The sequence below is a fragment of the Mesocricetus auratus genome, unplaced genomic scaffold (assembly GCF_017639785.1).
Source record: "Mesocricetus auratus isolate SY011 unplaced genomic scaffold, BCM_Maur_2.0 Super-Scaffold_100010, whole genome shotgun sequence".
Taxonomy (NCBI): domain Eukaryota; kingdom Metazoa; phylum Chordata; class Mammalia; order Rodentia; family Cricetidae; genus Mesocricetus; species Mesocricetus auratus.
In genome coordinates, this window is record NW_024429194.1 from 75,870,598 (window position 1) to 75,894,917 (window position 24,320).

At 44.4% G+C, this 24,320-nt stretch overlaps 2 protein-coding genes across 4 annotated transcripts; one reads left to right on the forward strand and one right to left on the reverse strand.

Annotated features, from left to right (window-relative positions):
- Positions 1-18,785, forward strand: Syce3 (synaptonemal complex central element protein 3). 3 transcript variants are annotated; one of them, XM_005067101.4, is made up of 3 exons: positions 1-105; positions 12,794-12,902; positions 18,518-18,785. In XM_005067101.4, the coding sequence occupies exons 2-3, from the start codon at positions 12,794-12,796 to the stop codon at positions 18,673-18,675; spliced, it is 267 nt and encodes an 88-aa protein (XP_005067158.1). In that variant the 5' UTR covers positions 1-105; the 3' UTR covers positions 18,676-18,785. The 3 variants fall into 3 exon arrangements, with proteins under 3 accessions (XP_005067158.1, XP_021081005.1, XP_040609907.1); XM_021225346.2 differs by lacking the exon at positions 1-105 and adding an exon at positions 1,654-1,750; XM_040753973.1 differs by lacking the exon at positions 1-105 and adding an exon at positions 4,044-4,097.
- Positions 18,786-20,264: 1,479 nt separating this feature from the next.
- Positions 20,265-24,039, reverse strand: Klhdc7b (kelch domain containing 7B). The gene has a single exon (XM_005067100.2). It carries the CDS (start codon positions 24,037-24,039, stop codon positions 20,356-20,358), a length of 3,684 nt encoding a protein of 1,227 aa, XP_005067157.2. The 3' UTR covers positions 20,265-20,355.
- Between the last annotated feature and the right edge of the window lie 281 nt (positions 24,040-24,320).

Consider the following 24,320-nt stretch of genomic DNA (forward strand, 5'->3'; position numbering starts at 1 on the left):
GCGGGACTAGTAACGGAAAGGGGCGGGGCGTCGTTGCCAGGAGTCCCTCCTTCCTCTCCCGCCGCGTGGGCTGTGGAGCTGACCAGAGCGCGGGCCCAGCCAGAGGTGAGCGAGGCCGGCGCGCCCAGGGGCCCGACGGCCTCGACTGCCTCGGCACGCCTGGGGACCTTAGGGATTCTTGGATTCAGGGCCGGGTCCCCGCGGTACTCACCGCCTCACGTGAAAGCCTCCAACGCTACACCTCTGCCCTTGCTTACGTCCCTCACGCCTCAGCTGCCACTTCTGACACCCACTTTCACCTGTGTTCCTACACCCCCAAACCCAGACGCTTCCCTTCATACCCCTCCCCAAAGCTACCATCCCACCCCTCAGTCTCCGCCTCCCACACCAAGTACCTCCGCTCAGTCTCTTGTACCTCAGCAAAAAACGGGCTGCCCTGATCTCCTCAGCCACGCTTTTATCCCCCTCCCCCTCGGCTTCTTCAGTCCGCACGGAAGATGCCTCCCCTCGTCTCACATACCCTCAGCTCCCTCAGCCTACACCCCAGATGCCTCTGCTCGGTTCAGGCCACACCCTGACCTCTCTTCAGCTTCTTCACCCCACACACCAGGCTTTTGCTTTGGGGCCGCCAACCAGCTCCCAAATCATGACAGAGACTTGTTAGTTATGAATGCCCAGCCTAGTTTAGGCCCATTTCTGGCCAGCTCTTTTAATTTAAATTAACCTGTTCCTCTTTATCTACCTTTTGCCTCGAGGCTTTTTACCTTTTCCTTCTGTACATCTTACTTTCCTGCTGTCTCTATGTCTGGCTTCTGGCCTCAGGGTGTCTCCCTTGTTCTCTCTTCTGTTCTTCTCGTTTCTCTCCCTGTTTATTCCCTCTGACTGCCAGCCCCACCTATCCCTCTTCTATCTATTGGGCGGTTCAGCTCTTTATTAGACCAATCAGGTGCCTTAGGCAGGCCAGGTGGACCAAATGCAACTCATCTTTACATAATCAAACAAATGCAACACACCTTTATACAGTTAAAGTAACATTCTGCAACATAAGCAAATATGACACATCTTTATATAGTTAAATATTCCACAGTACCACACTTTTATTATCCTCCCCTCAGGGTCTTCAACCCATATCCCACATTCTTACCTTTCTCCCCTCATCTCCTCACCCTTATCTCCTCTCAGTTTCCTCAACCCACACCTAGATGCCTCCCTCTGGAACCTCATTCCACACTTTATCTCCCTTCTATCAGCTTCTTCAACCCATATCCTCACCTGCTTCCCTCAGTCTCCTTGTTCCTCTACAACTGTAGTCCAGTCTCCAGATTCTTCAGTCTCCTTATTCTATATCCAAAGCCCTCGCCCTTAGGCTTCTCATCTGCAGCCAAAGCTCCCACTCCTCACTGTACCTACCACAAGCACTTCCCTTCAGCTTCTCCTCTTCACACCTGTGGTGGTTGAATAAGAATGCCCCCACGCCCCAAACTCATGTATTTGAATGCTTGGTCACTAGGTAGTGGAACTCTTTGAACGAATTAGGAGGATTAGGAAGAGGTATAGCCTTGTTGGAGTAAGTGTGGCCTTGTTGAAGGAATTGTGTTACTAGAGGTGGGCTTTGAGGTTTCAAAAGCCCATATCAGGCCTAGGCTCTCTCTCTGCCAGGATGTAGCTCTCAACTACTGCTCCAGAACCTGCCAGCATGCCACCGTACTCCATACCACAATGATAATGGACTAAACTTCTGGAAGTACAGGCAAGCCCCCAATAAAATGCTCACTTATTTGAGTTGGCTTGGTCATGATATCTCTTCACAGCACTAGAGAAGTTGGTGCCAGAGAGTGGGTATCACTGTGGCAGTCCTGACCATGCTGCTTGTTGGTGCAATGTGAACTTTGGGACTTTGTATTAGGAAAGCAGTTGAAGATTTTAAATGGGGCTGTTGCTGGAGGTTTCTGTCCTGCCAGATTCTGCAGCTGCCTTGCCCCAAACAAGCACACAGACACTATATTAATTATAAAACTGTAGGCTAGTGGATTGGGCTTCTTATTGGCTAGCTCTGTCTTAATTATTAACCCATTTCTATTAATCTATGTATTTCCATGTGGTCTTGGCTTACTGGAGAATGCCCTGACCTGTTATTCCTTTGTTGTCTACATGGCATCTCTACTGGTGCCTCTCTCTACCTACCTTTCCTAGAATTCTCCTAGTCTTTTTTTTTTTTTTTTTTTGGTTTTTCGAGACAGTGTTTCTCTGTGGCTTTGGAGGCTGTCCTAGAACTAGCTCTTGTAGACCATGCTGGCCTGGAACTCACAGAGATCCGCCTGCCTCTGCCTCCCAAGTGCTGGGATTAAAGGAGTGCGCCACCAACGCCTGGCTCTCCTAGTCTTTTAGTCCCACCTATCTTCTGCCTCTATTGGCCAAACAGTGTTTTATTCATCAATAAGAGAAACATCTGTAAGAAGGACATCCCCCATCATGGGGCTTAATGGGCCATACTAATAGGATCTTGGAAGACAGTGATGCTGAGAAAAATGTAAATTATGATGGCCCTGCTCATGAAGCTTCAGAGGGGAAGAACATTAGTAAGTAACCTGGAGACAATTCTTGTGATATTTTGGCAAAGAATGTGGCTGCTATTTGCTCTTGTCTGGAAAATCTGCCTGAGGCTAAATTGAAGAGTTTTTGGGTTAATGACAAAGGAGTGTTCAAGACAGCCTAGTATTGACTGTTTCATGTGGTTTTTAGTGACCATTCTTGTGTAGATCTGCAATGATAAGGAACAAGCAGGGAAAGGAAAAATACAAAATGTACAGTTTAAAGAGGAAAGGAATATTAAGAAATGTTTTGTTGAAGTCAAGTCCAGTGCTCAAGAAAATAATAAATTTAAAGAAAAGCCTGATACTAAATGGAATAAAGAGAGTGGTGACTTCAGGGCAAGACCTACTCAGCCAAGCTTCCAACTTGTGAAAAGGAATTAAAGGAAAACTTAACCAGTGAAGGAAATACCAACATCTGAAAGCTGAGGCAATTATAAGTGAATACAGGGGCCATGTTCAGTCCCAGCAAGCCGCATGAATTGGCAGTTTCGACCACAGTTGTTCTGGTTTTAGACTCAAGAATACAAGAAGGAGGTTGCGGACACTCTCTCTGCAGCTAAGGAAAGCCAATGAGTCCAGGCCTGTGTAAGGAGAGCCACCGCATGGAAGTTTGGAGAGGCCATTGTGTGAAGTTGTAAAGGTAAAGCCAGGATTATGTTGAAAATCCCAAGATGTTGAAGATGCCAGAATTGTGAGATACCTGCCAAGGAGAACTGCAGACCAGATGTAAAACCAGCCCAAGAGAAGTGTGTTGCAGTCAACAAAGCTGAAAAGCACTTTGACATCAGACTTTATCTTATTTAGTGCACAAAATCCTAAAATTTTGAGAACTGTATAAATAAGTACACTGTACTTGCATGATTTTTTTATCCCTACAATTCTTCTCAATTTTATAACTATAACTATTGTGCTACATATATATGTGTGTGTGTGTATATATAGTATATATATATATATATATATATATATATATATATATATATAGTGTGTGTGTGTGTATCAACTTGCTGAGTCTAATTAGTGTTGCCCATATGTGCATGTGTTTAAAACCAACTATTTAAACTACTTAGGTTTGGGTATTTGTCTCTGAAGAAAACTGGTTGTTTCTCCCTCATCAGCCATTGACTGCCTATAAGTCTTCATCTAGGGGAGCAGCCATGTGATATTTTCCTCTATCCTCATTGACATGTCAATTGGTATGGTATTTGCAGTAGACAACCAAATGTTAAGTGTTTGTGGTTATGACATCCCTGTCATGTCCAGAAGACACTGTCTTAGAGCTGTCATCCTGGTCCTTAGGCTCTTATAGTCTTTCCACCTCCTCTTCTGCAATATTCCTTAAGCCTTAGGTGTATATTATAGATATCCCACTTGGGGATGAGCATCCCAGGGTCACTTAGTCTCTTCATTTTGACCATTTGTGGGTTTCTGTAATAGCTTCCATCTACTACAAAAAAGAAGCTTCTTCGAAGAGGAGAGCTGCACTTACCTATGAATGTAAGAGTAAGTATTTAGAAGGTAGTTGTAAGCTATATTATTTAGCAATATGCTAGTAGCAGATTTTCCTCTAGGGTCTATGACCTCTTCAGCCATGGGTTCTTGGCTTGGTTTACAACACCAGGCATGAGTTCCCCTGAATTAAGTAGGCTTTTGGTTACCCATAAGATAGGAGTGCCTCTATTGCACCATTTGGGATATCTTGCCATTCCAGTAGTTATAGTTCTCAGACTTCACAGTGGAGTAGAATTGTTGATAACTTTTCTCCTTTGGCAGCTTACATATCACCATTTGACACTATGAGAGCTAACCCTTAAGGAAGATGCTTCCAGATACCAGTTTCATTTCTTTAAGAACTGTGACAGATTTTTATTGCATCTTCAGCAATAGAGTATTACCCTTGTGTTATGGCAGTCAAACAAAGACAATGGCAGTCTCCTAGATTTGGGGGGGTCTCCTAGATTTGAATCTTTAGGTTTCAGTGTGTAATGAGCTATAAAAGCAGAAAGGAACTATTTCAGCAGGTGGGGTGGATGAGAAGGAGCCCTAGAGAGAGGTGTGGCAAGAGACAGTTGCTAGAAAGGAAGAAAGGGGGAGATTCAGTGGGAAGCAGGAGGAAAGATAATACAGAAGGAGAGGAAGGAGGGATAAATAACACTAAGAATGTTTGGAAAAGCCACTGGGAAACCTATTGTTTTATAAGCTTACTTAAAAATATTTTTAAATGGAATTACCCTACATGGTTGAATAATACTCCCCTGGGAGCTACATGCAACAAAAACCCCAGTGCCAGGAAGATGATACCTCCCTTTGAGTCTAAGTCTAGTAGTAAATTTTAGTAATAACTTTTAAGACATTTTGTTCTTGTTGTTCCATTTGCAAACTTAAACTCATTTAATTATAATCTTAATATATTCTCTCTCTTTAAGTGCCTTAATTATCTTAACAAAACCTTCATGACTTCTTAAATAGGTTCTTTTGTTTGGTTGATTTTTCGTTTTGGTTTGGTACATGTGTGTGGTTCTCTGACAGTTTCAATATGTAGCTCAGGCTGGCTTAAAACTTATGATGACTCTCCTACCTCTGCCTCTCAAGTGCTGAGATAATAGGTATATACCACCAAGCGCCATTCTCTTAAGTAATTTTTATAAATAGCACATCAGACTTACAGTGAAACTTGTATTCTCTTAAATGCCCTCAAACTCTACAGAAACTTTAGTTAAAAATTACAGTCTGTAATCAGTTATGCATCTTAAAGTAGAAGAGTAAAATTGATCTATTACTCTGATATATAATTCTCTTCTATATCCAAATGCCCAAAATGATGACTATTCATAATTATTTTTTTATCCTTATAAAGGTTTCCATCTTTTTTTTTTTTTGGCTTTTAAAGATAGGGTTTCTCTGTAGCTTTAGAGCCTGTCCTGGAACTTACTTTGTAGACCAGGCTGGCCTTGAACTCACAGAGATCCTCCTGTGTCTGCCTCCTGTATACTAGGATTAAAGCCATGCACCACCACTGCCTGTCAACATTTCCATCTTAATATCCTATTTTCTCAGGGTTGTAGATTGCTCACATATTGTGGTGGTTTGAAAGAAAATGCCCCCCAAAGGGAGTGGTTCTATTAGGATGTGTGGCTTTGTTGGAGTAGGTATCACCTTGTTGGAGGAAGTATGCCACTGTGGAGGTGGGCTTTGAGATCTCATATATGCTCAAAGTATCTCAGACCACTTCCTGTTGCCTATGATTCAAGATCTAAGATCTTTTAGCTCCTTCTCTAGTGCCATGTCTACTTGCATGCTGCCCTTCTTCCTCTTCCTCTTCCTCTTCCTCTTCCTCTTCCTCTTCCTCTTCCTCTTCCTCTTCCTCTTCCTCTTCCTCTTCCTCTTCCTCTTCCTCTTCTTCTTCTTCTTCTTCTTCTTCTTCTTCTTCTTCTTCTTCTTCTTCTTCTTCTTCTTCTTCTTCTTCGTGGTTTTTTTGAGACAGGGTTTCTCTGTGGCTTTGGAGGTTGTCCTGGAACTCACTCTGTAGACCAGGCTTGCTTTGAACTCACAGAAATCTGCCTACCTCTGCCTCCTGCATGCTGGGATTAAAGGCATGTGCCAAAATGCTCAGCCACTACCCTGCTCCTTGCCATAACAATAATGGACTAAATTTCTAAACTGTAAGCAAGCTACCTCAATTAAATGTTTTCCTTTATAAAAGTTGCCATGGTTGCCAGGTAGTGGTGTGGATTTCCAGGAACTGAACCCAGGTTGTCAGGCTTGGCAGGAAAAGTGCCCTTACTGGAAAAACCACCTCAACTGTCCTGGAATTACTTTTTGTGCAAAGAATGTAGAGCCATTTATTTCTTTAGGCTAAAAAGGCTACTGAATGATGTAAGCAGAGCTTAATGGGCCACTTTTGTACTTGGGGAAAAAAAGAATACTGGGAAAAATGAAGACAGTAGAGGCCCAGCTCAGAGGTTTCAGATGGGAACAAGAACTCTATTAGAAACGAGGATAATGACCGTCCATGTGGATATTCATTCTGCTCATGTCAAGTGAAGTTGAATTTGAAGGTAACGACAGATTTATTCAGCAGAGGGAATTTCGAAGCAAGATGGTATTCAGACTAGTGCTAAAGAAACAGCTGTAACTGAGAGATCAGTACCACTGAGGAGAAGCTTCCTGCTCTGCACTGGGACAATAGGAAATGTTCCTCAGGTTCAACACACAGAAGTTGAAAAAGCTGTGGTCCAAGGAGGCCAGGGAACATCATAAGCTAGCAGCAGAATTGTAAACAGAATTGTTCTATGTGGTGCTTATTTTGAAAGCATAATATGTGTGCAATTCAGATGATTATGAAGAATAGCTGAAGCCAGATACCATGTGACAGGGTCAGAGACCCTGTTGATGGGCCCTGAAAGGCCACTGAATGAAGCTGTGAAGGTGAAGCCTCAGTTGCATTGGAGAGTCTGGTATATTGGAGATGCCAGGACAGTCGGGTATCTCCCACAGAGAGCCACATTTATAGAGTAGAGCCAGCCTAAGCCTAAAAGAAAAGCTGAGTATGCTGCAAGTAACCGCTGGAGTAGGCAGGGCTGCCAAAGCCCTTTGGAGGCCATCAGATTGCATCATGAATCCAGATTCTGGACACGGAGCTACACAATTTGGCATTTTCCATGCTAGACTTTGCTTCTGTTTTGGTGGGATTGTTTCATAACTCTACTCTCCCCTTTTGGAAGTATTTTGTGTCAGTACTTTGTTGGAAGTTCATAGTTTGTTTTTTGTTTTATAGGAGCTCATAGTTAAGAAACTAGGACTTTTATAGTGTTGGAATTTTAAAAGGCTATGGGGACTTCTAAAGTTATGAAATAAATGTGAACCTTTGGGGAAAAGGGGCAGAAGGTTATAGGTCAGAATTATATGTTTGTGTGTTGAGTTGACGAGGAGAATTGTGATGGTTAGTTTGAATTCTCACTTTACACAAGCTAGAATCAACATGAGAACACAGTCTCAATAAGGGATTTGTCTAGATCAGGTTGATCTGTGGGCGATTTTCTTGATCTTATTAACTGTGGTTGGAAGACCCTATTGTGGGTAGTACCATTTGATCTTATATTGCTCTATTATTAAATAAAAGTTGGGAGTCATATATCGAGGTAAAAATATGATTGATAGGAGAAGCAGTGAAGTAACTAGTGAGCTATTCTCTCTCCTTCCATGATCCAAAGGTCCCTCCCTACTACTTCCTGTGTCTCTCTATATGTATCCTGGGCCCTCCAAAACCTCTATGGCTAATTCTATAGTCAGCTAGTCACTAACCACTCTCAATTCAAGGTTAAACTTTGTTATCAGTTTTGGAGTGTCAGTGCAAATTCTGACAATATTTCCCCCTCTTTGTCTAAATAAAAATGAAAGGTTTTAACTTTAACAAATAAAAACTATATACAATAAGAATAATTATCAAGTAAGAATTACATTCACAGTGTCCAGTCCATTTATATTTGGCAAATTTGGAAAAAATTATCTATTATCTATCCTATCTTAGTGAGTCCAAAGTTTTATACCTAATTCACTTTTTTTTTCAAGGAAGGGTTTCTCTGTGTAGCCTTGTAGACCAGGCTGACCTTAAACTCAGAGATCCACCTGCCTTTGACACTGTCCAACTTCTAATTCACTTTTTATTATAACTTGTATTACCAACCTAGAAATATCTTTTTAGACCTTCAAACATTTTCTTAGATAAGCAACTTAAGTTTTTATATCTTCCAGCCTTATACACTTAACATCTCTTTTGTGAGTTTCTTTTCTGAATTTGGTAACAACAAAAAGTATAACTATAGCTATCTAGTATTTAATCCCATCAGAGACCTGAGAGGATATAATATTACCTGAATAAACAGCAAGTGCAGAGCGAACAACTTCCAAAACTATAGAAAAACAGACAATTGGCTGCCTGGACAGTCACCCAAGATTCCTCTGCAGTCCTTCTTTGGCCTACAGGCCTAGAATAGCTAACAGACTTCTGTGAAGCGGGAAATATTAAACGACTGCCCTGCCTTGTCTTAGCAAACTTGGAAGTCATCTTCTGTTGTGTCCTGCTTTTCCAGTTTGGACAGTATGCTGTTAGGAGTAGAGGTAAGGGAAGTTCCTTTCTCAGTGACTAACTTTGCCACAATGAAAGCAAACACCATATGGAGGTTCTTCAATGCCCATCATCTTTTTTTGAAGTAAATTTGTACTTCCAGGAGCAGACATGTCTACTGTCATGAAAAGATTTGTGTTATTAAAACATTTTAAATGCCATATTCTATAGATCTCTAAAGTGTTCGAAGACAATCTATCTAAAACATATCTCTGTCTGACCTAAAAAACATACCTAACATGGCCACAAATTTGATTGTTTAGATGACTAACCACTAACCTGCCATTTTTTTTTTTTTTGGTTTTTCGAGACAGGGTTTCTCTGTGGCTTTGGAAGCTGTCCTGGAACTCACTTTGTACACCAGGCTGGCCTCGAACTCAGAGATCCGCCTGCCTCTGCCTCCCGAGTGCTGGGATTAAAGGCGTGCACCACCAACGCCCGGTGTAACCTGCCATTTTTTAATTATCCTAAATGTTTTGTAATAATTTTCAAGGGGTAGAACTTTACATTACATTGTTAAATGAGTTGCATAGGTACAATAACTTAAACAAGCATAGAAACATATACAGTGTAACAAATGTAGCCATAAATTTGTATCAATATATAAAAATCCATACTAATGTAAAATATTTGAGATTTGTAGTTGCTTTTTTTAAAGTATATTCAATAATCTACCTGTCTTTCCCTATTATTCCTGTACCCCCTTTTTTCTTTTCAGAATGAGATCGCTGAATCTAATCTCCTTTATTTAGTTTCCTACCTGACCACAATCAATAACAACTTGTAACCAACCTCCCTGTATGACGATAAAATCCATAATCTACCAAACAGCCAAAAAAAGAAACCCACCCCACCTTTTGGGAATGGGCAATGTGTTTCAAAACTGCTTTCTGTTGTCTAGGGGCAATGGCATCTTTGGGCAACCCTGAGAAAACTGAGATAATGGTCAAGTCCTGGAAGAGCAAGCTGTTGTTCAGTCTCAGTGCAATGGGAAAGTGCACGGCTCATCTGAAGTCCTGACTGGAGTAATCTCTGAGGCTGAATCATCTTAGCCAACTACTTGAATTTGTCTTGAGCAGTTTGTAGTCCAAAGCTGATCTTTGAGTGGTGTTTGTCAGCTTAGTGGAGTTATCACAAGCCATGTGAAATAGGCATTGTAGGGCCCCACAATCTTCTTGGAGACCTCAAAGGTCACTTCTGGGAATAGTCACAGTTCATTGCAGAAATTTTAAACATTTTAATGTCATATACAGCAGATCTTGGATTGGTTAAAGGGCCACAGTTTGTCAAGTACATCTGGGGTACATAAACTTAGTTCCTATTTATCTGCTTCAGACTCATACGCAAAGTCACATACAAGAAGCTAGATGAAACCTATTTCTCTATATGACCAGTAATATCATGACAGAAAAATTTAAATACATAATAATTTTGAGATAATATCTATACCTTAATAAAAGTTGTAAAGAGTCAAAATAAAACCAAAGGATTATGAGATTACTGGGAATAAAATAGTCCCGTAATTGTGTTTTTTCTTCTGCCTCATGTCAGGTCATTCTTCTGACATGAGACAGAGATTTTGGATTTTCCTTTAACAAGCATGCTCAGTTTTAGAGAAGGAGAGAGCCACACTCCAACTCTAAAGCCAGCTTTAATATTTAAGTTTTCTGGGACTATAAAAAATAACATTTGTATTATATGTATGTAGAGAACAGCAGAAAGAAGCATTTGGGAAGATTTCTGAAATTCTATCCTGTTGGAAGTATTCTATGCCACTAGGCCAATTTACTCTTTGCAGGGGGGGCATTTTCTCATGATAATTTGTCCTTTTTCTTTCAATGTCTCATTTGTCCAGTGGTCTTCAGATTCCTTAGTTGAATGCTATTATTATCCTGGAAAGACAAAACAAAACCCTGTCCCAACCCCAACTTTGGGGAGTTCCCTTTTTTTGGCAGGTTATAACTGATCAAATGAAAGTCATTTGTTAGTCTTATAAGTTAGTTTAGGTTGAATGACCATGATGTTTGATGAACTATCATCTCTCCTAATCAAGAGGTCTCTCCCATTTGAATCTAACCTTCATCAATCTTGATGGTATCCGTAGCTTTTCTTCTCCTGTGGAAACAAAAGCAAAACCTCTTCCTCAATGTAACACATATTCTGGTTTCCATTCTGAGGTCAACACATCTCTAAAGTATACAGGTTGATTTAATTCAGCAGTTTTTTGCACTGCCCAATGGCTCTCCAAAGGTGGTGTTCTTTTGTCATTAGCATTTTAAAAATTAAATTTAATAAAGCACTGTGTAATCTATATCTGGGGGGGGTCTTTACTACCCCTTCCTGTTCATTAAGCATATCTTTTTTTTTCCTTTTTTGTTTTTCAAGACAGGATTTCTCTGTGGCTTTGGAGCCTGTCCTAGAACTAGCTCTTGTAGACCAGGCTGGTCTCAAACTCACAAAGATCCTCCTGCCTCTGCCTCCTGAGTGCTGGGATTAAAGGCATGCGCCACCACCACCCAGCTAAGCATATCTTTTAAAGTGTAATTAGATCTTTCTATAATTATTTGTCTGGTAGGGTTTGTGGTATACCTGTAATATGCTTTATGTTATAATAGGAAAAATTGTTTTATTTTACTAAAGACATATGCTAATAAATGTGTAATTACAGAATCAGCCTTTTTAGAACTCAAAGCAGTTGCCCATTGAAATCCTGAATATGTATTTATGCTATGGTGAACGTAATTTAATTTTCCAAACTCTGAAAAATTAAGCACATCCATTTGCCAAATCTCATTTCTTTGAGTACCTCTTGAGTTACCTCCTGAAGGTAATGGAGTTTGATTACACAAAGAAAAAGTAAGACATTTCTTTATAATTGTCTTGGCTTGTTGCTAAGTGATAGAAAACTCTTTCTTCAAACTGTTGCTATTAACATACTAGTTCTCATGAAATTCTGAGGCTTCAAGTTAAAACGAATAATGCCATGAGAATATCATACAATTTTGACTTTTTGAACGGAATCATAACGACTTTGAGCCACTTTTTTTCTCCTGACTTATAACCTTTCCAGATTTATTTGCATCTGTATAGAATGTAGGGGCTCCAGAAATTGTTGGTCCTTGTACAATATGAGGAAGGATCCAATTAGATTCTTTCATAAACTGAAGTCTCTTTCTTTTGTGATATTAGTGTACAACAGGATTATTTCACAATAAGGATGTCACCACCCTCAGTGGACTAGGTCCTCCCATATAAATTAGCAATTGCAAAAATTGGGGGTTGGAGAGATGGCTCAGCAGTTAAGAGCACTTGATGTCTTTGCACAGGATTTGGGTTCAGTTCTCACCAGTCTCATGGTGATTAACGACTATAATGCCAGTTATAGGGTATTCAGTGCCTTCTTCTTGACACCATGTGCACCCATATTTATATACCCCTACACAGACAGACAGCTACACCCACACGCACACGCACACGCACATGCACATGCACACACACAATTTAGAAATAATAAAAATAACTCTTTAGGACTGGCGAGATGGCTCAGTGGTTAGGAGAACTTGGATTCAATCCCCAGGACTCACAAAGCAACTCCTAACTAACTCCAGTTCTAGGGGATCTGATGCCCTCTTCTGGCCTTCTCAGGTGCTGCATACACAAGGTGAGGCAAAGCACCCATACTCATAAAAAATAATAATAGATGAAACTTTAAAAATAATATTAAATTTAAATCACTAAATCTTTAAAAAGAAAGGAAATTTCCCACAGGTGTGCCCACAGAACAACCCAATGGAGTCAATGCCTCAGTTGAGACTCCATCTTCCCAGGTGTATCAAATTGATAACCGAAGCTACGACACGTAACAAGGCTCAAAGAAAGAAAGGAACAGTAAACATGTGTGAACCCTTCCCACAAGTTTTCATCCAACCTCAGTACCTCTGGGGCATACGTGGCGTTATCCAACTCTTGACAGATAGGGAAACAGTTGCTCACGGATTGCTCATCTGTGAGTTGTAGGGTGGGACCTATATGCCAGTATGTCCCTCACAGCTTCTTTTTGTTCACTGCCTAGATGGCTGACTCTGATCCTGGGGAAAGAAACTATGATAACATGCTGAAAATGCTGTCCGACCTGAATAAGGACCTGGAAAAGCTATTGGAAGAGATGGAAAAAATCTCAGGTAAGGTGTCTGTCTTCCCCTTCTTTCCAATGGCTTCATTGTTCCCTAAGTGTACAAACCTTTATCAAGTGCTTTCCTAACAAGGGCCTCCCTGACATTCTTCTAACTTTATAGCTTGTAACTATTGCAACACAAAATTTGAGTTACAATGATTGTCTCTGGGTTATTTGGTTATCTTCCATGTGATTATCTTCTACCATTGGACTGTTACATTGAGGATAGAATTCTAGGCATGTAATTGTCATAGTACCAGGTGCTAACTCACATGTACATCAAATGGCAAGTGCGGGTCATCATTACACTAGCGATCATAAGTCGAACAGACTTTCTGCAAATTATTTAAGCAAAAAGGTTTGGAATGATCATAAGCCTAGTGTACTACTGAAAATGGGAGGCACTATAGAATAAAGAAGCAACAGGATGGATATATTTATTCATTCTTGGGAAAGAATATGATATTTTTATTTTACTCAACATGTTTCCATGAAACAGTAGAAGCAACATTATAATTTCATATGTTCTTAATTCAAAATATATACTTTAGAGGCAGGCAGATTTCTGAGTTCAAGGCCAGCCTGGTCTACAAAATGAGTTCCAAGGCAGCCTGGGCTACATGGAGAAATCTGCCAGGTGGTGGTGATGCATGCCTTTAATCCCAACACTGAGAGGCAGACACAGGCAGATTTCTGTGAGTTTGAGGCCAGCCTGCTCTACAGAGCAAGTTCCAGGACAGCCAGGGCTACACAGAGAATCCTGTCTCAAAAAAACAAGCAAACAAACAAAAAACACAAGTTTTTTTATAGTCTGTGAGCCCAAATTGTGCTGCAGAAAATGATGGGGCGGGGTGGAGGATGCTTTACAGGACATATATACTTTACTCAAATAAAACCAATTTTGGAGCAAGCAAGGAGGTTGAGTGCATGTAAGGCACTGTAGCTGAGCTTGACAACCCGAGTGCAACTCCTGGAGCCCTCACAGTCAGGGAAGAATTGACTCCTGCAAGCTGTCAACCTCTGACCTCCACACATGTGCTGTGGCACATGAGCATGTGCACACTAACACACAGTTTTGTTTTGTTTTTTTAAAGATTTACTTATTATGTACACAGTGTTCTGTCTGCATATATGCCTGCAGGCCAGAAGAGGGCACCAGATCTCATTATAGAAGGTTGTGAGCCACCATGTGGTTGCTGGGAATTGAACTCAGGACCCCTGGAAGAGCAGTCAGTGCTCTTAACCACTGAACCATCTCTCCATCCCTAACACACACAGTTTTAAAAAACAACTTTAAGTAAATTATTCATAGCAGATTGTAAAAATTTCTGCTTAGAAATGTTTGCAGGTGTTTCTTGCCTGTATGTTTACATATATACACACATATATGCAAATTTTAAGTACATTTTGGTTATCCTTTTCTAGGAGATCTGTAATTCATTTTCCACTACAAATATCACTCCTTCAAACAGAGTAGTGTCACACACCTGTAATACCAGAACTCAGGTGGGGACCATGGCAGCAGGTAGACATGGCACTGCAGCAGTAGCTAAGAACTTGCAAGTTGGAACACAACCAGGAGGCAGAAAGAGCTAACTGGGAATGAAATGGGCTTCTGAAACCTCAAAGCCCATCCCCAGAGCCATATCCTCCAGCAAGGCCACACCTCCTAATTCTTCCCAAACAGGAGACTTAAGTGTTCAAACAGGTGAGCCTATGGGGGCCATTCTCAGTCATAACACCACACCCATTATTTTAAATTTTTATGTTCTCTCTCCCTCTCTCCCTCCCTCGTGCTCTCTCTCTCTCTCTCTCTCTCTCTCTCTCTCTCTCTCTCTCTCTCTCTCTCACTCATTCTCTGTGTCTCTGTCTGTCTGTCTCTCTTTCTCTCTCTGTGGTGTGTGTGTGTATGTGTGTGTGTATGTGTGTGTAGATATTTGTGTAGATATGTGTGTACACATGTAGAGGCCAGAGATCAATGGCATGTGTCCTCCTGGATCACTCTTTGCCTTATTTTTTGATACATACTCTCTTTAAACCTGAAGTGTGTTGATTTAGCTTGACCAGCTGACCGTCATAATAGCCCTAGGTATCCTCCTGCCTCCACACCCCAGAGCTAGGATTTCAGGCATGCACCTCCCTGCCCAGGTTGTTACATGACTAGTGAGGATCAAAATTGGTTCCTTGTATTTATTTACACAGGAAGCACTTTCCCTGAACCATCTCCCCAGGCCTCAGCCCCCTTTGAACAGAGAGGGCTTCACTATGTAGCCTAACCTGTCATTTCATCCGGGGCAGGGCCTAGGCCCTCCTCCATGTGTCCAGGCTGAAAGAGCATCCCTCCATGTGGAATGGGCTCCCAAAGTCCATTTGAATGCCAGGGATAAATACTGATCTACTACCCAAAGCCCCATAGATTGCCGAGGCCTCCTCACTGACACCCTAATTTAGGGGGTCTGGATCAGTTCCATGCTTAGCCAGCTTTTCTTTTATTTTTTTAAATTTATTTATTTATTACATATACACCAGATTGAATTGTAGATGGTTGTGTGAGCCACCATGTGGTTGCTGGGAATTGAACTCAAGAACTCTGGAAGAGCAGTCAGTGCTCTTAACCTCTGAGCCATCTCTCCAGCGCCCCTTAGCCAGCTTTTCTTAACTTAAATTATCCCATCTATCTTTTGCCTCTGGGTTTTTATCTTCCTCTATTTCTGTATACCTTTCTTTACTTCACATGTGTCTGGCTAGGTGACTGGCCCCTGAGATCCTCCTCCTTTTCTTGCTCCTCAATCCTCTCCTCCAAGATTTCTCCTATTTATACTCTCTGCCTGTCAGCTCCACCTAGCCTTTCTCCTGACTTGCTATTGGTCATTCAGCTCTTTATTAGACCATCAGGTGTTTTAGACAGGTACTGTAACACAGCTTCAAAGAGTTAAGCAAATGTAACATAAAAGAATTCAACACATCTTTGTATCATTAAACAAATGTTCCATAGCATAAACAAATGTAACACATATTTAACTAATATTCTGCAACAGCAGAATACATTGTCTTAAGTTTTATTGTAAATATATTTATTTTATGTGTATGGGTGTTTTGCTTGGTCGTCATGTCTCCTCCCAGCAATGGAGGTGACTAAGATAGACAGAGGGCTGCACTCCTCAGCTCCAGAACTGAGGTGTGTTCAAGAGCATGTCTGTCTCTCTATTATGGGCTCTGGCCTTAGAAAAGAAGTTTTCTCCTTCTCTGCTTTGGCCTAGGAAGTGCAGAGGAGTTAGAATTCTAGGTGCTGTGGGGTTCTAAATGAGATTCATTTCTTTGAGCTACTTTTACCTCCTGATGTTATTTTCTTTCCTGTCTTAAGTCTTTGCCCTGGGTACCTAAATTGTTTATTTTATAGTAAAAGTTTCTAATTTTAAGCAATTCTCCTGGCCTGGGTATCCAGTCTCTTTGCTCACAATTCTATATTACACCAAATATTGAGTATGAACACAACCCAAGTCCTTTGACAGTTATGACAAGGGTCACCTTTCTTCTAGGTCCCAATAGCTTACTCACTTCCATCTGCGCTGTCATCAGAATGGCTTTAACATCCTGTCCAGTTATATATATTTTCTATGAAAACAGAGGTTTCTCTCCAAATTCCTCTTTTCTTCCTGAATCAGAATTGTTTTGTTTTGTTTTTTGTTTGTTTTGTTTTTCTTTTTTTCTTTTTTCTTTTTTTTGGTTTTTCGAGACAGGATTTCTCTGTAGCCTTGGACCTGTCCTGAAACTCGTGTTGTAGACCAGGCTGACCTCGAACTCACAGAGATCCACCTGCCTCTGCCTCCCGCATGCTTGGATTAACCGTGTGCACCACCAAAACTACTTTTGAAATTCCATTCATGGCAATACTGTATCGTGTACTTCTATTATCTGTTTCAAAACTCTACCCATCACCAAAGCTGCTCCTATACTTTCAGGTGCTGTTATTACAACACTTTACTTGTTGGTTCCAATTTCTGAGTAATCATCAGGGGGTATTATAACAAATGGCCACAAACAAGATAGCTTTAAAAATAAACATTTATTTCTCATGGTTGGTCCTGAGTCTGGGAAATCCAAGATCAAGGTGCCAGCGAACTTTCTGGTTCGTACATGTTTGTACAGTCATCAACCTTGTCATTGTGTCCTCACACAGTCAACTGCAAATGCTGTGTCTCTTTTATAAAGACACCAACTCCACGAGTCATGAGGGCTCTACCTTTATTACTGCATATCTCCCAGAGGCCATCACCTAAATCCATTAACTCAGGACCATATTTCAGTGCATAAATGTAGAGGTATGCATACATTCAGTCCATAACATGTGCTAAGTGGTTCCTATAGTATTTGTTTGGTTCTCACCGGAAGCTATTAGTCTCTATTTTGTGAATGAGGAGACTGAGTTAGCAAATTTGCTCCCTTGTTTAAGGTCACATAGCTGGCAGGCAAAGAGATGGAAGCAAACTCTGCTCTGGCTTCCAGATCATATGTCATCAGCCGCCAGGGGCTTGGGAAGGGTGGTCTGCAGACCCTTTGTGCTAGAATGATCCCCAACCTGCTAGACAAAAACTGTGTTGTGGAATGGGCCAATGATCTGCACTCTGAGAAGTGTCCCAAGTGCCACTCCTCACTCAAAAATTAAAAACTCCCTGTGCTAGTAATAGAGTCTTATGAATTCTGTTAAGACACTGTAATTTTTCCTTACCTAAATGTATGCTTCTCTCCACTATTTCAAGTCTGTGATGAAGTGATGTTGCTTTCATATATGTTCACATGCACATCTAGCACTAATCATTTTCCTGTAATCTCATTGGTTAATTTCTTTGAAAATATAATTTCCCAAAATACTCAGCACTTTTCACACTGTTAGAGTAATTTTAAGGGAACTTGTCTGCTGTGCTCAGTTGTCATGCAGAGGGGCAGACCATGTTCCACCAGTTCTAAAGGGAAGAGCTGCACCAGACGTGGGCGCTGCAGAATGGGCTCTGCACACACTTCCACTGAGTCTGCACAAGAAGCATGTGCTCACTTAGGGGGTCCAGCTGCCCTCCAGGTGTTCTGAGGAGAGCAGAGATGCTTGTCTGTGTGATGGCGAATGTTCAAGGATGTCTAACAGTGAGACACCCTAGCCTCTTCAAAGGAAGGCATGCTCTGTGCCTTACTGGTGTCAAGGACAGGTCGATAGGTGTCTCGGGTCACTGAACATGAGAAAACACATCATTTGGGTCTTGTGAAATGGTTGAATTACCTTGACCATGTAAGCTTTTGGGTAAAAATTAAGATTTCTTAAGAGTCACCATGCAAACCACTAGCTGTGAACTCCATATAGGTAAGGGTCCATGTTTGCTCTAATTATTCTCCCATCCCATGTCAGACCAGCCTCCAGCTCATTAACTGAGAAGTTAAGACTTTTGGGATATAAAGTGGTGTCATTATTGCTATTGTAGGAAGAAGTTTTATAGGGGGTTTATAGCACCCTATAAACTTTCTCTTCTTAGGATACTCAGTGTCCCCCAGGGTCTGTCCCCTAAAGCTGAGCACAGTGCCCCCCCCCAGCTTCAGCAGCTGTCACCTGACTGGGCCTGTTTGGTGTTCTAGTGCAGGCAACCTGGATGGCCTACGATATGGTGGTCATGCGTACCAACCCCACACTAGCAGAGTCCATGCGCCGGCTGGAGGATGCTTTCCTCAACTGCAAAGAGGAGATGGAGAAGAACTGGCAAGAGCTGCTCACCGAGACTAAACGCAAGCAGTAAGCCACACTGTCACCAGCCTAAGTGCAGAAGCCAGGGGCTTGGCTGCAAAGGCCCAGGTGTGTGGCTGTGTGCACGGTACTTGTTTCTCAATAAACTTATTTTCAAGCAAACCCAAGGACCCCTTTCTGACTTGCACAATGATTGACACAACTTCACATCAGACCTTGTGAGCAAAGAATGACAAGTGTGTGCGGAAGATGTTTCAGTGGGCCAAACACCTACTGGTATCAGTTGTACTAAGTGTAGAACAAAAGGAAGGGGTGATGTTGCAGACACAGGCACGTGGCACTCAAGACCAAGTCCAGAGCCTAGGACCAAGGAAAGGGATAAAGAGAAAAGCAAGTTCGCAGAGTTGTCCTCTGATCTCTTCACGTGCACCATGCACATGCTTTTCCCTCACAATAATAATAAACAGTCTCCTTTTAAATATTTTATTACGTTATGTGTATGGGTGTTTGACTGAATGTAGGTTTGTATACCATGTGTATTCAGTGCCTGCAAAGACCAGAAGAGGGTGTCAGATCCCCGGGAATGGGGTTACAGACAGTTGTAGGCCACTATGGACTCAAAATTGGGCCCTCCAGAAGAGTAATCGGTGTTCTTAACCACGAGTCATCTCTCCAGCCTCTAAGTTTCTTTTTTTTTTTTTAAGCAGAAAATGGCCCAGTTAGGACAAACCAGGTTGCAGGTCACAACAAGCAGGAGTACTCAGATTTATCCCCTGCCTACAGTGGACATCAGTGGGTGAGGGAAGGAATCATGTAATTTCCAATGTTTGCCCAGGCACCAGACCAGATGACCACTGGGGATCCTGTCCCCATAGATCTCCTGAATGCCAGGTGTCCAGAGCAATATTAAATGCCTCTCCTGATTCACACAGGTAACAAGAGGTTACTAGAGTAAAATTCCGGGCTCATTTAGAGGAGAGCTTGAAAGAAGTAGCATGGAGGTCCAGAGAGTTTGAGAGAGGCTCGAAGGTACCAAATGGTTCTGACCTAATTGTCTGGGACTGTGGATAACAGAGTGATTATCCAACCGAGGGATACCATATTCAAGTGCCATTCCTGCCCAGACTCTTTTGTTTTTGTTGTTTTATGAGACAAGGTTTCTCTCTGTAGCTTTGGCTGTCCCAGAACTTTCTCTGTAGACCAGGCTGGCCTCGAACTCCCAGAGATCTGCCTACCTCTGCCTCCTGAGTACTGGGGCTAAAGGTGTGCACAACCACCAGTCAGACCCAGATTCCTAAAGGGCCCAGAATAGCAAAAATCCCAGAGTGGGGGTGCTTCCTACGGAACACTTTACTTCACTTTCTATCTTGGAACACAGGAAGCTCAAAGAGGCTTCCAGCAAGTACCAAAGGATCCCACAAACAGGCTTGTGATGAAACCAAGACATCGTAAGCAGGTAGGACCTGGTGCCCAAACCAGCAAGGTATAGGGGATGCCTAGAGGGACTAAGGGAGCCAGGGCTTCAAAGGGGAGGGGAGTAAAAGGGATTCCACTTCAGAGGTAGTGAACAACCCTTAACTTGACAAGGGGGAGCTTAGGGCCCAAGAATAGAAAGTTCTGCTCCTAGGCTTCATCCCATGCCCCAGGTCCACTCAGACCACCCAGGAAAGGCTTTCTCTGGAGAGTGGTCACACAGTTCTGAGTTTTGTTTTGTTTTGTTTTCCCCCAGTACTCAGAGAGTGGTCTGTAACCAAGTCTTGGGGGGCAAAGTCAGAGTGAATGGATAGAGGATCCCCTTACTTCCCAGGGGAAAGGGCTGCAGTTCCTTGGCTTGGAACTGGGCAGTCCCCTCTGAAACTGTGAAGGTAGCTGTGACCTGGTGGTTGAGACAGTAAATGGTGTTACCCAATACTGTGCAGTGGAGTGGGGCGGGGTCAGGCAGCGGCAGGGAGGCAGCCCGGCTCCAGGAGCCTGTCACTGTGTTGTAGCGCATGACCGCAGCACCTACACCCCGCAGTAAGTCAAAGCGGTACAGGAAGCCCCCTAGAGCCACCATGTCACTAGAGCGTCGGTGGCTGGCGCTATAGGGACACTCATCCCATGAGTCTTTCACTGGGCTATACCTGAGCAAGCGGTAAAAGAGATGACCCCCTGTAACATAGATATCTCCTCGGCAGACCACAGCCTCGTGGGCCACAGGGAAGGTACCCTCCGGGAGGGATGCTCTCAAGGTCCAGGTATCCGTGCGTGGGTCATAGCGCTCCATGCTGTATAGGCACTCACCACCAATGGCATATAGCATCCCATCCAGAGCCACCAACTTGAGCTGGGCCCGGGCTTGCTGCATGGGTCGAACCTGGCTCCAAATGTTAGTCAGAGGGTTGTAGCAGAACACCTTGTCAGAGCAGACAGCCTTGGCACCAGAACCTCTGATGCCACCTGCCAGAAACAGATAGTTATGCATGGTGCAGAGACCACATCCCCGGAGCGGGACCTCCTCTGGAACTTGAGTCAGGGGCCGCCACACATTCTCTTGCGGGTTGAATACATGAAGGTACGTGTGAAGATGCAAATACTCAGGTCTGGTTGCAGGAGCCTCCTCTCCATGAGGGCTCCTTGTGAGCCCTGAGCGGCTCACCTGATAAAGGCTGGGCAGCACGAGGGCCCCCAGCACTGTCTGGCCTTGGCAGGTCCGCAGTTTCAGGATCCGCTCCCTGTCCGCTCCACTCAACTGTCGGTAGAGGTGTGGGTCTCCCAGAACGTGCAGCAAGTTGTTGCTCATTAGGACATAGGTGTCCTGGGCTAAGCCCAACTCTCCATGCTGCTGGGCAAAGGCCAAAACCTCCAAGCAGCTGCCAAGGTCTAGCTTTGGGGGCCACAGCGCCTTTGCTGTGGCAGGCGGCGGTACCTGTGAGCAGGACTTCTGAGGCCCCTCCACCACTCCCCAACTACCAGGCTTCTGCAGGAAAACCATAAGCTTTTGTGTCTCTTTCTGCTTCTCTGTGAGGACGTCCCTGCTGCCTGCAGGTCTGGATCCCTCCTTTAGCACCCGTCCCTGGGGCTGCTGGGATACTTCGTGAGTAAGTATCTGTTCAGAGCTTTGAGCTATGCTACGTTTCCTCCGTTGCCGAGGCTGTGGGATGGGCTGAGCATCCTGCTTCATAGCAGATGGGACAGGACCAGGCCGTGCCAGCACAGGGAACTGTGAGACAGCCTCAGGCTTTGCAGCTGGGGGCAGAGAGTCTAGATTTTTCTCCTTGGTTTCATCGCCTCTAGGGTCTGGAGCGGAAGACACATCCATCTCCATGCTCATTGGCTGTGTTTCACATCTGCCTTCCTCTAGGCTCCCTGAACCCACTGGTGTGACTGAGACTGACAATGGTCTATGTTTGTCCTGGAGGCTGGAGATGGCCCCTTCAGAGGGAGGACCTGGCTGTCTATCTTCTTCCAAGTATGCGGATGTGCTGGGCCCAGCAGGACTCTGAGGATCTGCCCTTGGGGCACTGCTATCAACCTTTTCTTGCCTGGGGAAGGGATGGCTTCTAAGAACCATGGTAATAAGGTTTCCCCAGCTGGTTGAAATTCGTCCTTCCAGGGAGCTCTTGGAGAGGCCCACACTAGACTCCCTAGACATGGGCCTCGGCCCACTATCCACTGCAGGAGCCTGGGCTACAACTAGGGCAGAGGCTGGAGTTGGGGGTGATGTTGGGGATGGAGTTGGTGTTGAGATTAGGGTTAAAGCTATAGCTGGAGTTGGGGCTGGAGTTGAAATTGGGGTTAAGGCTGTAACTGGGGCTGGGGTTAAGGATGGGGCTGAGGCTGAGGTTGGGGGTGATACTGAGGATGGAGCTAGGATTGCTTCTGTAGCGGAAGCCGGGGGCTCTGCTGAAGCTAAAGTTTGGGTTGGAAGGGAAGGTGGCCCCGCTATAAGATTTTCACCACCGGAAGGACCCTGGCTAACTCCCAGAGGCAAATTGTTTAAAGGAACAAAGGCAGAGACTGCATGCAGACACCCAGGGCTGGAATATACAGCCATGGCAGAGGAGGGAGCCAGCTCAGTGTCCCGGGTCAGAGGAGAGGCTGGAAGATTGTGGGGCGGGCTGCAGCTGACACCACCAGTGGACTTTGTCACATCTGTGATAAGCATAGCTATCTGCTCACTTTCCTCGTCTTCACGCCACCCTTTCCCTTGGCCAGTGAGGTCACCCTCCCCTAGTTTCTCCATCTTGCTCTGGTCAGCAACTTGGTCCACTCCACGAGCCTCAGGGCGCAGCTCTTCTGGCAAGGCACCTTGGCAGGGGCTGAAGTTGCTGGTGCCAACAGCTGCCCCACTCTTCCAGGACCAGGCTCCCTCACCAGCCAGGATCCCCTGAGTCTCTCTAGGGACAGGGCGTCCAGGCTCCCTGCTCTTACCATCCTTAGCCCCTGAGCCTGCAGTGCTGGCAGGGGTGTGCTGAAGGCTGCTCCTCCCACACACAGCCTCAGGGTCCACCCGACTACCCACAGCATCCGCTAGGCCCACCTGCTCAGGCCCGTTGGGCCCCCGGTCTGAGTGGAGTGGTGAGGGACCTGCAAGGGAACTGCTGGTGACGATGTCCCGGGTGGCTGCAGCTGCCATATCCACAGCATCCCACACACTCACCACAGTCCCCAGGCGGAGGGGGTCCAGCTTTAGAGGACGGCGGGGTCTTTCTCCTGAACTGGTGCCAGGTCGCCGACGCCGGTGCAAACTGCCTATCCTTTTCCCCAGGGGCCCAGGAGGCCCTACAGTCAGGTGCCAGGGGCTGGTGGTGTCCTGTTGCTCTGTATGGATGGAGCCCAGCTGAGCTGTCCCCTTACCACAGGTGCCAGCTGTCCCCACCTGCATCTCTGTTTTGCTATCAGGACTTCGGGGGGTAAAGCGGATCATGATTGGGACAGGAATATCCCTCGCTTTTTGGTAGCCCTGGAATGAAGTTTCTGGCCTGGTTGGCTCCCTTCTTTTCTTTCCCAGGGTGGCTGGGGTGGTCCCTCTGCTGGCCACTTCTCCAGGTGTCCTGAGCGAAAGCCAGGCATCTGAAGCCATACTTCTGCCTCTTGATGGCTCCGGGTCCTGGGCCCTCGCTGTAGCTGGTCTTTTCTGGCCATCTCCAGGAGCCTCTGATTTCTCCTGTCCCTCACTGGCATCACTGTCCTTGAACTTTAGGTGCCGGGCCAGCCTGACTCCTCCCGCCTGAGCAGGTTGCATATCTGGAGCTATGGATGCTGATCCTTGTGCCTCCTGGTCCTGCCTGGAGCCAAACCACTGCAAAGCCAATGCTATGGTGGCTACCACAGCTAGTGCCAGCAAGGTGAGTACAGCCCCCTCCCAGTCATCATCTCCATCACTGTCCCAGCCCCAGAGGGACCCACCAACCTCTGTAGCTGCCCAGAGCATGGTGCCGATTTGCAGATCTGCTGTGGAGACTGTTCTGGCTGGCAGCTATGCACAGCTTGGGCTGCTGGCTGTGCAGATGACATTGCAAGCAGCTCACCTAGGACAGCCCTGTTAAGGTGGACTGACTCTCCAGGCCCTCCTGGCGTTCAGGCTTGCAGGCTTGTCGGTAAACCCAGCTGGGTGCATCAAGCAAGCCTGTGGTCTACAGCAGCCGGCCCTGGTTGTGTACCCAATCCAAGCCCCTTCGCCCTCCTTTGCTCAGGGTCCTAGGGAAAAATGAA